Below are 13658 nucleotides of genomic sequence, written 5' to 3' on the forward strand. Positions count from 1 at the left end.
CTCTGTCACCCAGGCTGGAGTGCAGTGGCCGGATCTCAGCTCACTGCAAGCTCCGCCTCCCGGGTTTACGCCATTCTCCTGCCTCAGCCTCCCGAGTAGCTGGGACTACAGGCGCCCGCCACCTCGCCCGGCTAGTTTTTTGTAGTTTTTAGTAGAGACGGGGTTTCACCGTGTTAGCCAGGATGGTCTCAATCTCCTGACCTCGTGATCTGCCCGTCTCGGCCTCCCAAAGTGCTGGGATTACAGGCTTGAGCCACCGCGCCCGGCCATATTTACATTTTTAAAAGGGGATTTATTTGAGAAACATAACACGAGAACACTTTGTAGGCCACTTCACACAATGAAATAGGCAATAACATTTTTTGCAAGCATAAACACTCAGGCATACTAATGACAACTGCGTGGATATAACAATTATGAGCAGATGAACTGTATTCACAAAGAAATGGGTGAAAAAGCTAAATATATAAAAGCATACACCCAGCTTTGTAACTGCAGTCATCTGAAATACTGTGATAGACAACTTAAGTCTTCTGACGAGATCAATCAAAAACTTCAATGGGGGGCCGGGCACAGTGGCTCACCCTGTAATCCTAGCACTTTGGGAGGCCGAGGCGGACAGATCACTTCAGGTCAGGAGTTTGAGACCAGCCTGACCTACGTGGTGAAACCCTGTCTCTACCAAAAATACAAAAATTAGCCAGGCATGGTGGTAGGCACCTATGATCCCAGCTACTTAGGAGGCTGAGGCAGGAGAATTGCTTGAATCCAGTAGGTGGAGCTTACAGTGAGCCAAGATCACGAAAACCGCACTCCAGCTGGGGCAACAGAGCAAGACTCCATCTCAAAAGAAAACAACAGCAAAAAAACAAAAAACAAAACTTGCTGGGCATGGTGGCTCACGTCTGCAATACCAGCACTTTGGGAGGCCAACATGGACGGATTACCTGAGGTCAGGAGTTCAAGACCAGCCTGGCCAACATGGTGAAACCCTGTCTCTACAAAAATACAAAATTAGCCAGGTGCGGTGGTGGGTGCCTGTAGTCCCAGCTACTTGAGAGGCTGAGGCAGGAGAATCGCTTGAACCCAGGAGGCAGAAGTTGCAGTGAGCCGAGATGGTGCCACTGCACTCCAGCCTGAGCGACAGAGCAAGACTCTGTCTTAAAAACAAAACAAAACACACACACACACACACACACACACCAAAAAAACCCTTCAATGGGTCACCACCACATACACAGTAGCCCAAAGAGCCAAGATTCCCAGAAATTTTATCTTTGACAAACGCAGACATACAAAGAGTACATCGCTTCCTTTACTGAGGAAGTTTCTACAGTTTTACATACATGCACAATGCTTACACACAGTTAATGCTGTGATAATGTACTTTGTGGTGTCAAATTTCTGATGTCCGAGGCAGCAACAGAAAATTTGTCCCAGCTCTGAGAGGGACTAATTTGCCTTCTCAGTTCTCTATAGGCCCCTGGCTGATTGGATGGCCCCTGCCAACATGAGGACAGATCTTTCCCACTTAGTCCACTGAAACTCACATACACGTCTCCCCTAGAAAGACTCTCAGATACACTGAAAATAATGCCTTACTAGGTTTCTAGTATTCCTTAATCCAGACAAGTTGCCACCTAAAATTATGTCCCCAAGTCCACTTCTTGTCAACTTGGCACCCATACGAATCTCCTTAAACCATAATTTCCTAGTAAAGACAGTAACAAGTTAATAGTTCTGCCTGTCATGATGCAAGTACACTGCATACAACTGAAAACACATTAATCCCTTCCCCAGAATTTGTCTCACAGGATTTCAAAGATTTTAATCTATTGAAATTTTAGATGTTAGAGATTTTAGACCCTAAAGATTTTGTTATTTCAGGATTTTGACATTCAGGATTATGTATTTTGAGATTATGATCAGCACCAAAGTAAGGGGTCTTAGAAGCTGGACACTCATCGGATGCTGGAGATAGATGGGGGAAGAAGTAGCAGCAGTGCTCAGGCACTGAACCTGGAGACAGTGGTCAATGGAAAAAAATGCTGACAATCAAATTTCTTCCCCACCACCACTGGGAAACATAAAAACACAAGAGAACACTTTGTAGGCCACTTCACACAATGAAATAGGCAATACAATTTTTTTGTAAGCATAAACACTCAGGTATACTAACGACAATTGCGTGGCTATAACAATTACGAGCAGGTGAACTCTATTCCCCACCACCATTGCTCCTTCTGTCATTGTAGACTAGCTTCCTCTGCCACCTGGAACTCCCAGCTGGGGGATAACCTGATCTTTTGGCATCTGTGCTGTAGCACCTGATGCACGTTGAACTTCTTGGTCTGTGTTCCTATAGGAAAAAAGTCACCTTAATTCAACTGATAGGGTTTGGACAAGGCTTGGAGTCGGGGAAGGAAACCTGAAATTGTTAGGGGCCAGGGAGAGTTGAACTGGCAGTTTGAACAGTCAAAGCTTTAATCACTTACTGAAATAGCAAGAGGTTAAACTAGAGAAAGCGCCAACTCCCTTCTGTCCTATCCCAGCCCCCAAGTTTTTGACGAGGAGCTGGACCCCTCAAAAATAATGTCACCAGGGCTCTTTGGACAGATTCAATAATAGAATTCATGGATTTTATGCCTGCACTTCTTGGTCTATATCTTATTCCATCTCACTCTCAAGGAATACTACACAGACTGACCCCCCTCCCTGGATGGTCCAGTATAAGTAATATAGGCCTCCAGGAGAAGTTTCAAAGACTTAATGGCTGCCTGAGTACTCAGAGAGGCAACAGCTCAATACCAACAATCCCAACAGCTGCCTGACCCAGCCACCACGTACATCTTTATATGTTAACAAAAGAAGGCAGCTATTAACCTGCTAAGCTTTTGTTGACACTTAGTGTGATTTAACGTAGCTCTTGTGACTCTTTGGTTTGACATTCCCATTTCACGGTGGGTCAACTTGGACTTAATGACTAACAAGGTGAAAAGAATCTAACAAGCCTCGCTAGTCAAAGAGAAATAGCATAGCTGGCCTGACCCTAGCAGCTTTTTGGTCCTACATGAAAAAACGGCAGCTATCCTTTTGGAGGTAAACTGTATGGCCAACTCCACTGCACAAAGCAATCCCATTGGTTCAGTGGGGCCCTTGACTTAGTTTCTCCTAAATTTCTGGGCCTACTTCACGAATTGTTTGGCTACAATGAAACATAATGGAGTCCAATGAGCTGCTGCTGCTGTTCAGCTTCAGTACCAGCTATGTAAAACCAAAAGCAGATGTGGCTGCTCCTCTCAATTACTAGAACTCAAGACAGTCCTCATGGCTCTGGCCAATACTCTCCCTGATGAACCTCACTATGTTTTAATTAGGTTTGGAGCGGTTGCCAATGACCTGTCAGGTCTGCCACATTAAATCATATAGACTGGCAGATTCAAAACACTTTTCTTTGGCCATCAAACTCAGAGAAATTGCTTAACTTTCCCAACAATTAAGTAAATGAATATTCAAATTAGGTAACATTTCTTATACAGGCATACCTTGGAGATACTACAGACTGAGTTCCAGACCATCATGAGAAAGAGAGTCACACAAATTTTGGGGTTTCCCAGTGCATATAAAAGTATGTTTACACTATACTGTAGCATATTAAATGTGCAATAGCATTTTGTCTAAAAGAACAATGTACATAATTTTAAAATACTTGATGGCTAAAAAATGCTGACACAGAGACATGACATGAACACATGCTGTTGGAAAATGATACCAATATAGACTTGTTTGATGCAGGGTTGCCACCAACTTTCAATTTGTAAAAAAAAAAAAAGTATCTGCAAGGTGCAATAAAGCAAAGTAGAATAAAATGAGGTATGTCTGTACTGACAAAAATGAAAAGCTCAGCAATACCCAGTACTGGCCAGGGAATGGATGTAAGTTACTTTTAAACACTGTTCCTGGCACGTAAATTGGTGCAGTCCCTTCTGAAAGGCAACTTTTAACTGAAAATGCACATATACACTGACTGAAAGATCCCACATCTAAATAGATATCAAAGAGAAAGAATCAAACATATATGAGGATGTGCTAGCAGGTTAATAAAAGTGGGAGTAACATGCCATTAAATTTTAATTATACCCTCTCCCATTACCTACTATATATTTCATTATAATTCCCAACAAACTTTTGGAATCTGTATCTGTACCTACCATTTTTTACTGTTTTCCCCAGGATTCCACGGAAACCTTTTTCAAAGGGTCACCGTAAGATAATTAAAACTAATGTCCTGTTAACAATCCTCATTTTTTCCATCACTAGATAGCAGTCAACACAGACTGAAATTACATTTATGGTAACTGTCTATCATGTGCTTTCATACACACAAACATATATATAAAAGCTCATATGACCTAATAAACTATCTGAAATAGATGGTATCAATCCTTTCTTACAGATGAGGAAACAAGCCAAGAGTGGCTTGCCTGAGATCACAATCATTCAGGAAAATGAACCCAGAAGATCTAAGTGCTCATCCCACTAATGGCTGGTTCTGTAACTGTCTTCTACTAGTTCCTTTTATAGAATTCTTTTTCTATTATTTAACAAAACTGAAAATCAAGATTATTCCTTTTCCTCAGTGGATTCTAACTTTATTACAGTGAACCTGAATGAAACAAAGTGAAAATAATTAGTATAAGGCCTGGTATATTATAAGGCCAAGTATTCATATTACTGACTTCCTAGAAGCATATAAAAACAGGCTAATCCAGGAGTTCAAAAGTATATATGCTCAACTCATTAAAATACCCACATCTATGGTTACACTAACTTAGATGAAAACAACCAAGCAACTATCGTTTCGTAGCAATTGGCAGACTTTAATATTCAAGAAAAATTAATTTCATCATACACATTAAAAATATAGGAAATTTCATGCAGACATGAAGCTTCCAATTCAGCTTTTGTGGCAACTTTTGAATGAGAGTTACATATAAATACAGTACATTTTACAGTTACCAAACTTCATAATTTTAGACTGTGATTTATACAGCTTCTCCTTATATTGTACATATTCCACCTTGCTCACTTGATTAGCATACCCTATATCTGCACTGCTTCAGAATATAGAAATTAAAGAAAAAAACACAAGCACAATGGACTATCTCCTCGCATTTCACAAAGTAAATGAAAATGTATGTGTATTACAGCTAATTTAAGAAAAACATTTTAAACTTTAAGGCTTACATACTTTAGTAGCTAGGACTAAAATTAAGAAATACAAAGTTAAATAAATCCTCCAGTGATACTTCTATTACTGATTGATACCACATTTTCAAGTTTAGAATATATTAACTGCGAAAGCTGTAAGAAAAAAAGTGATGCAAATTTGTGTAGAACATTTAAAAAACAATATTCATGATACAAGGGATAAATTAACAAATGAAGTAACTGATTTCAGAATTAACTAAAACATATGCTATAATTTAGAAATGTAACATTATTAAAGAAAACCTAATAGAAAAAAAATTAATAAAGCCAACCCACCAGTGTCAACCTGTTTTGCCTGTGACAAAACAAAGATCATTTGTTTTGATGCAAGTTGTAAAAAAGTGAATACTAGTCAGTGAATAAAAGTATGTCTAAGTCATTCAAAACAGCATGCATTCCTTTCTGTTCAATTGATTTTTTAAAATACTTATGTACTTTGCAAGTTTTCTTCTTTAAAACAATAGTTTGAGTTTTTTTCTTCCTTGCCACTAAATTCAAACTCATTCATGTAAGTAATAAGAATTTCCACCAAATGAACATCTGCTAAGTACTGAGGGACACAAAAAAGAGAGATCTTTAAAAAAAAAAAGTTACAGTTTTCCCAATTTTGACATGTCAAATTAACTGCATGAAACCCTCTATTGCATAGTGAGAGTAAAGGTCACGAAAGTCCCATCACTGTACACGGAAAAGGTCCCCCCAACTAGTAAGATGCCAAATAGGGTAGTGACTCCCCAGCCTAAGTGACAACAAAGGTTTAAACATTTACAAGTAAGTTTTCCTATTAAAACATGACTTTTATGCGACCAGCACATTGCTGAGATTAAATCCATCTAATTTAAATTGCCACAGAGGTCATTTAAAGCAATCACAATCATCTGTGAAAATATTCAAGAAGAGTTCTTCCTTTTCTCCAAGAAAAGGCTAAAACATTAGTCATCTCTACTTTCCAAGCTACTGGAAACAGAATAACATACATTAAAAAAATACAAAGGAAAACTCCCTCCAATAAAGATCTGCTAGAGGTAGAAATTTAAAGCAGCATATACTGTTTAAGCTCCGTCTATCAGGGAACAAAATTGGCATTAATCTGAAATTACATGATGGCTGCTGCTTACAATATTGAAGACACAGACCATGGGCAGTAATTTATCCCTGAATTTCATAATCAAAATTCCCCACATTAATACTATTATGACAGTTTTTCCTAGTATATAATTGTTTTAATGAAAAAAGTGCTTGCTTTCATAATCCAGATAATCTAAAGAAAAGACATTATTGTAAACATCACACTGTCAAACTCTGTATTCATTTAGAGTCTGAAAATCATATATTTCAAATGGGTAAATTTTATTCTTATTTTCTCTGTTTCCTAGCACTACTTTTAATAAAGGCTTTTTATTTCTCACTTTGAATGATGAGATCTCATATATTTCAAAGTGATCCATGATGAGTATGCTCTCATGAAGTGTTCAGTTTATTGTGGCCAAAAGACTTTGATAATTTCTCAGTTATTTGAATATATTTTACCAGCCTGTGATGCTATTAAATTTAACATTTCATAAAAAAGAAATGTTTGATGCTTCTTTAAGTTCATCTGAGCTAGAAAATACAAAATTAAATTAATCTGAATGATAGAAGAATAGACACAGGCCAGGCGCGGTGGTACATGCCTATAGTCCTAGCTACTCGGGAGGCTAAGGCAGGAAGATCGCTTGAGTCCAGGAGTTTGAGGTTACAGTGAGCTATGATCGTGCCACTGCACTCCAGCCTGGGAGACAGAGCAGGATCCTGTCTCTGAAGAAAAAAAAAAAAAGAAGACACATTTTACGCATAGTTTTCTTAGATTGAAAGTGAACAAAGTCCCAACTCCAGATGTTGAATATGACTGAGGATCCTTAGACTCTTCTAAAAGTTACATGTGCAATGCATACAAAACAACAAAAAAAAGATTATTATGGACTTCAATACTAATAGTCATTAATACGGCAGACTTGCAATGGACAGCATCATGAAGACGCTGGAGATTAGGTTTTTTTCCTACTGAAACACAATCTGGGCTTCAAGGAAAAAGTATACTTCAAGACATTTCCTCCATTTTCACTTGTGTAGTACAAATCTGCATGGCATAGTATATTTCTGAAAAAGCAATAGACATATTAAGAAAATAGACACTATTTCTAAATTTTGTTAGGAATAAGAAGGCACCACTGATTTGAGGTTGTGTCCTGTCATCACTGATAGTTGATTTTGAGTCGTTTATTTCAGCATTTGTTCTTACTAAACTTTTTTCCAGGTGGTATCACTTGAGACCATTATTGTGGCTTACGGACCACAAACAAGACACATTCATAGTAGTATTTCATCATAGAGAGATCATTCACAGTATATGTTGACAATACAGATTCTTTTTCCACCTGCAATGCAAACAATAATAATACTGACTATGACAGTCATGATGACCACACCACTAACAAATTCTGAGCACATATGTATCAGTGGCAGGCACTATTTTAAGAATATTCATTTATTACATACAGCTACCCCCATAAGAGAGGTACTATTAATATTAGTAGTCTCACTTTACAAAGAACAGTCACACTAATAAGTGACGGAACTGGGATTCAAACTCAGGCAGTCTTGAACTCTGAACTACTATAATATATTGCTTCTTGTCATTCTTAAAAACAAATCTATTGTTTCTAAAATGGAAGGCTTCTAAATAAATGAATTGAAACACAATAGCCAAAATATCACAAAACTTTATAGAAATGCACATAATTAAAAAAAGATGAAGCAGTACACAAGGACAAGGACATATTGTGAATATCCCTCTTATACTTGCCCTCCTACCCCTTTTTGGTTTTCCCCAGAGCCTACTCTACTTTCTATCTATAAGTGAGAGTCTGTAAGAACAGTATTATAATGATCAGCTACCATTTACTGAAAGGCTATTTCACCAGAAAGTATAGTTTTCCCTTTATGTACACGTTATCCCAAATCCTTATAATTCTGGAAGCTAAGTAATACAGGTCAAGCATCCCTAATCTGAAAATCTGAAACGCTCCAAAATCCAAAATGTTTTGAGCACCTACATAATGCCACAAGTGACAAATTCCACATCTGATTCATGTGCAGGTGGTCAAAATTTTTAAATATTGTATAAAATTACCTTCGGGCTATGCTTATAAGGCATATATAAAACATAAATGAGTTTCATATTTAGACTTCAGTCGCCTCCCAAGATATGTCATTATGTATATGCATATATTGCAAAATTGGAAAAAAATCCAAAATCCAACACATTTCTGGTCCCAAGCATTTTGAGTAAGGGGTACTCAACCTGTAATCTTCCCTTTATAGATAAGAAAACAAGAATTCAAACAGTCACTAACAGCCATGATATCAACACTTCTGTCAAGGTGCTTTGGGAGTTAAACTTTGGCAATATTTTATTCCATTCTTACCTCTACCTTGAATCCATACTGCAGAACAACGTTTTTTATATCCTCATAGCTCAATTCTATGGAAAGTTCATTTGCCAGATTTTCAAAGTGGTACAGCAGAGGACCTATGGTTTAAAGATACTATGAATTACTTGAATATAAACACACACTCATAGCTGTGTTACACTGAATTCCAAGTTGAGTAAGTTAGGTACTGGATAAGACAAACATAAAAAGTCTGGGCATTTGAAAATTTGGCCTAGTATCTGACACCCTCAAGAGATGGGCCTACACTCATGAGGAGTGAGTCCCTCTGGTCTACCTGCCTTGCACTGTGATTCACACCATAGGCCTTCACCTTTAACTTTCAAGTTACTGAAGGAGTAGATGAATCAGGTAATGCGAAGTCCTCAAATTCCAAATGTATTCTGCAATTATAATTCCTTAAGTAAATGCCAAACTGCAGTTACCAACTGTGTATCATATGAAAACAAAGAAGGAGCCTCAAGTTAACCTAGGCAGTAAAAGGTGGACAGAAGTTATAGAGAAGGTTTCCTCAAAGAAGGAAGTAACACTAGAGCTGGCTTTTTTTTTAAAGTGCACTGTTCATATCACAGCTCTAACATCTAATAACTGTGTGCCTGTGGGCAATTCACTAACTCTGCTTCATCTATAATATGACTTTTTATTTTTATTTTATTTATTTATTTATTTTTAGATAGAATCTCACTCTGTTGCCCAGGCTGGGTAGGGTACAGTGGCACAATCTGGGCTTACTGCAACCTCCACCTCCCAGGTTCAAGCGATTTTCCTGCCTCCGCCTCTTGAATAGCTGGGATTACAGGGACCTGTCATCACGCCAGGCTAATTTTTATATTTTTAGTAGAGACAGGGTTTCACCATGTTGGCCGGGCTGCTTGAACTCCTGACCTCAAGTAATCCACCAGCCTTGGCCTCCCAAAGTGTTGCAATTACAGGCGTGAGCCACCGTGTGTGCCCTGTAATTTGACTTTAAGGTGAGATAATATGTATTACACCTGTCATAAACAAGGCACTAAGTAAATGACAGGTATTACACTATTTCTATGACATCCTCCCTTTACTATTTGCTCATTCCATACATTCAAGAAACGAACATATGATTTAAAGCATGATTTTCAAATCTTTCAGTCTATCATTCTGCCCAATATATCAGCCTCATCCAGGAACCATTATCACTTAACACAGTTATATATACACCTCAGGCTAATCTAGACAATCTTCTCTTTACTTTTCATTGGGTTAATTAAAAATCCTGCAACCAGCTCTCTACTCCTACTTCTCATACAATGTGCTAACCATGGAAGATAAAAGTATTTAATAACAAGACAAAGTTTCTGCTACCAAGAGGCTTACCATTCTGTGGATCACAGGGTAAAAAAGTTTTTCTTTCTCCTTTCTCTATCCTACGTAAACGACTAGAAAAAATGACCATGAATATAATGTATATGTTAGTGCTACTTACAAAAGATAACAATTATGTAACAGGACAGATGGCAAATAATGGAGGCTTTGTGTCCCACTTACAGTGTCTAGCATATATTCTTATTTGTGTTCTTCCCCATTACCCTTTAAGAATGTTAAGAGACACTTGTAGTAGTAGGGTCATACAAAAATAGGCTGCAGGCCACAATTGGTCTATGGGCTGTAGTTTGCCAACTCCTGACTAAATGTACGAATATTTAAGGTGTTCCCATACATTATTTTATAAGATGTTAGTGTTTTTCCAGAAGAAAGTCATAACATTTTACATCCCCACCAGCAGAACAAAAGCATATCCCATCTCACTGTACTTACCTAAGCTTTAAGTAAGCAAATTTTAAAACTTAGTGAATATGATAGGTGAAAAATGGTAGCACATTTATATTGATTTATTTGACTAACAGTGAGAATGAACATTTTTTTCTGTATATAGGCTGTTTACATTTACTCTTTTTTTCATTTTTTTTTACTGAGTGTTGGAGTCTTGCTGTGTCACCCAGGTTGAAGTGCAATGGCATAAGCATAGTTCACTGCAGCCTTGAATTTCTGGACTCAAGTCATCCTCCCACCTCAGCTCCCAAGTAGCTGGGACTACAGGCATATGCCACTACACCTGGCTAATTTTTAAACATTTTTTTAGAGATGAGGGGCGTCTTGCTGTGTTGCCCAGGCTGGTCTAGAAATCCTGGCCTCAATCAGTCTGCCTGGCTTGACCTCAGGAGCTATCAGGATTACAGGCATGAACTATGTCATCCAGTTTTTTTTGTTTTGTTTTGTTTTTTAATAACTTGCATATTTATGTTGTACAGCCTATTTCATTGCTGGGTAGTTTTCTCTGTTTTCCCCCTCTAAAGAATTTTTTTAATCTAAAAATATAGTTTACTGTTGATATGGTTTGGCTTTGTGCCTCCACCCAAATCTCATCTCCAATTATAATCCCACGTGGAGGGAGGGACTTGATGGGAGGGGACTGGATCATGGGGGCAGTTCCCCCCAAGCTGTTCTTATGATACTGAGTTCTTGCAAGATCTGGTGCTTTAAAAGTGGCAGTTCCTCCCTTACCCTCTCTCCCCTGCCACCTTGTGAAGAAGGTGCCTGCTTCCCCTTCTGCCATGATTGTAAATTTCCTGAGACCTCCCCAGCAATATGGAATTGTGAGTCAATTAAATCTCTTTTGTTTGTAAATTAGCCAGTCTCAGGTAGTATCTTTATAGCAGTGTGGAAACGAATTAATACAACTGTTAAAGAAATAAAAATATATAAAGGAACTTTTGCTTCCTGTAAAGGCAGGTAGGTTAGGTTATTCAGACCGACATTCCTATTGCAAACAATGAAAGTTGGTGCATTAAACTTATTTTAAAAACTTTTTTAAGTTAGGTTGGGAAGTTAGTAAGAAATTACCAGGAACCTAGAGGTACACCTAGATGCCATTTTTACCCTGAGAATATTTCACTACCAAGAAGAAACTGATCTGCAATTTGATAAACTCTTTGGACCAAGGGGACATAAGACAAAGTCCTGGGCCTGCTCCAGGTAGAGAGTCTGAGAGATCACTTGACATTATGACAGGAACAGTAGGGGCTCTCTTTATCTTTTTCCCCCATTAATTCTTGTGCCCTCATTTGATTTTTTTCCTTTTTTCCTTTTTTTTTCTATTGGGCTATCTTTAAGGTGAGAGTAAGAAATAATAAACTTACTTCTATCCTTTAACCCCATGAGACTGCATGAAAGTTGATCTAGTGCTTACTAAAGGGACAAGGTGGTTATACATCATGGTTTAATTCTAGGGTAGATTTATAGCCTAATTTAATATAACATGGGTGGTCCAATAAACCTCAAGTTCTAATTTAGTTTAAAACAGTTCTGGTCTGACAATGCTCTGATCTCCTGGCAGAAGCAAATGCAAATTCCTTTGGGGAAAAACACTTCGACCCAGGCCTTAAGAAATCCAAAGTGTGATTTCTCAAGAACAATCCCCAATAAACCACTCAAAGTCAACAGCACAGAGAAACAAGGAATCATGAACAAGAACCAAGAAAAGCAAAAGAAAGCAGAAAATGACCTGCAAAGACTTAAGATGTTAGAATTATCAGAAATGATATGCTCAGTATTTTCAAATAAAAGACTATTGGTCAGAAGAAACTATCCAGAGTGCAGCATGGTGAGAAAGATAGCAAGAGAAGTGGTTAAGATATAGGAATGCTACCATGAGAAGTTCTAAAATATATTTGATTGCATTTCCAGAAGAAACAGAGAAAAAGAATGAGGCAGAGGCAGTATGTGAAGAAATAATGGCTACTGTTACATATTTTAAGGCTAAACGTACGATTGGTAAGAGGGGACTCCCCCCGCAAAGCTGAGAATTTTTCACAACTGATAAGGTCAATTCACAGACTGAAGAAGCCTAATAAACTGTGCACAGTATTGAAAAGAAAACTCCACACCTAGATGTAATATTATACCTGCTAAAAACTACGAAGTAAAAATCTTAAAAAAACAGAATACCTTCAGAGGAGCAACATTTTAAAAAGCTGAATTCTCAACAGCAAAGATAGAAGCTAGAGGTGACTGGGTGTGATACATTCTAAGTGTTGAAAACTACCTGCCACCTTAGTATTTTATACTGAGTGTTGAATTGGAACTAAGGTTATCAGTATGAACTTATGATTTTGTCTGTGTGTTTGTGTGTATGTATGTGTGTGTTTAGTTTTTCTTAAGGCCCTCCTTTGATGATTTTTACAAACACATATATACATATGATTTTTACAGACGGACATATACATATATTTCCTACGCTGTTTGCCAAAAAGGCCTAGATACAGTACCACTCCAGTGGCAGAAATTAGATTTTCCACTTCAACAAACCATTTCCCATTAAAAGGAACCAGGAATCCTTAGAAACAATGGCTGGTCAGAGAAAGTACAAGATGGGCCTGGAATATCTGGTTGTTTCACAAAGGAGGTACCAAACAGTGACAGCGTTTATGAAAGAACAAGAACTAGCTGAAAGGTGGCCAAACCACTTGCCAAATCTGTGACAAGTGGATTTAAACCATTTACACCTGTAAGGCTCTAAAAGTTCTGGTTAAGAGATAAAGATTGTTTGACTGGATAATAAAAATGTACTGTATGCTGTTTATAAGAGACACACCTAAAACATAAAGATTGCCACAAAAGTCTGAAAATCTAAAAGTTAGGCATAAAGATTTTAAGAGACAGAAAAAGATACAAGAAACAATTACTAATTTTAAAATAAGCTCATATAGCAATATTGACATGCCCACTCCAAGAAACATGACTTGCATCTGTGCAAAACATCTGGCATTCAAACCTCAGTAAGTTTTTTTGTTTTGTTTTGTTTTGTTTTTTTCAGATGGAGTTTCGCTCTGTCGCCAGTCTGGAGTGCAGTGGCCCAATCTC

General features: G+C 37.8%; 1 protein-coding gene and 1 long non-coding RNA gene across 4 annotated transcripts in view; one reads left to right on the top strand and one right to left on the bottom strand.

Moving 5' to 3' along the window:
* The window catches only part of LOC108542646 (uncharacterized), a 41039-nt gene extending 27387 nt beyond the window's left edge, over nucleotides 1–13652 (top strand). The window contains exon 3 of the long non-coding RNA XR_001889326.1: nucleotides 13612–13652. This is a non-coding gene — a long non-coding RNA (uncharacterized LOC108542646). The remainder of the gene's footprint in view (nucleotides 1–13611) is intronic.
* CARNMT1 (carnosine N-methyltransferase 1) overlaps nucleotides 4631–13658 on the bottom strand; it is a 46238-nt gene continuing 37210 nt past the window's right edge. For all 3 annotated transcript variants that reach the window (XM_017892719.1, XM_017892721.1, XM_017892720.1), the window contains exons 7-8: nucleotides 8739–8842; nucleotides 4631–7688 (exon numbers count right to left, since the gene is read on the bottom strand). In XM_017892719.1, the coding sequence (XP_017748208.1) occupies nucleotides 7587–7688; nucleotides 8739–8842 (206 nt within the window). In that variant the 3' untranslated portion in view covers nucleotides 4631–7586. The remainder of the gene's footprint in view (nucleotides 7689–8738; nucleotides 8843–13658) is intronic.

Source organism: Rhinopithecus bieti, unplaced genomic scaffold, assembly GCF_001698545.2.
Source record: "Rhinopithecus bieti isolate Rb0 unplaced genomic scaffold, ASM169854v2 scaffold_19708, whole genome shotgun sequence".
Lineage (NCBI taxonomy): Eukaryota > Metazoa > Chordata > Mammalia > Primates > Cercopithecidae > Rhinopithecus > Rhinopithecus bieti.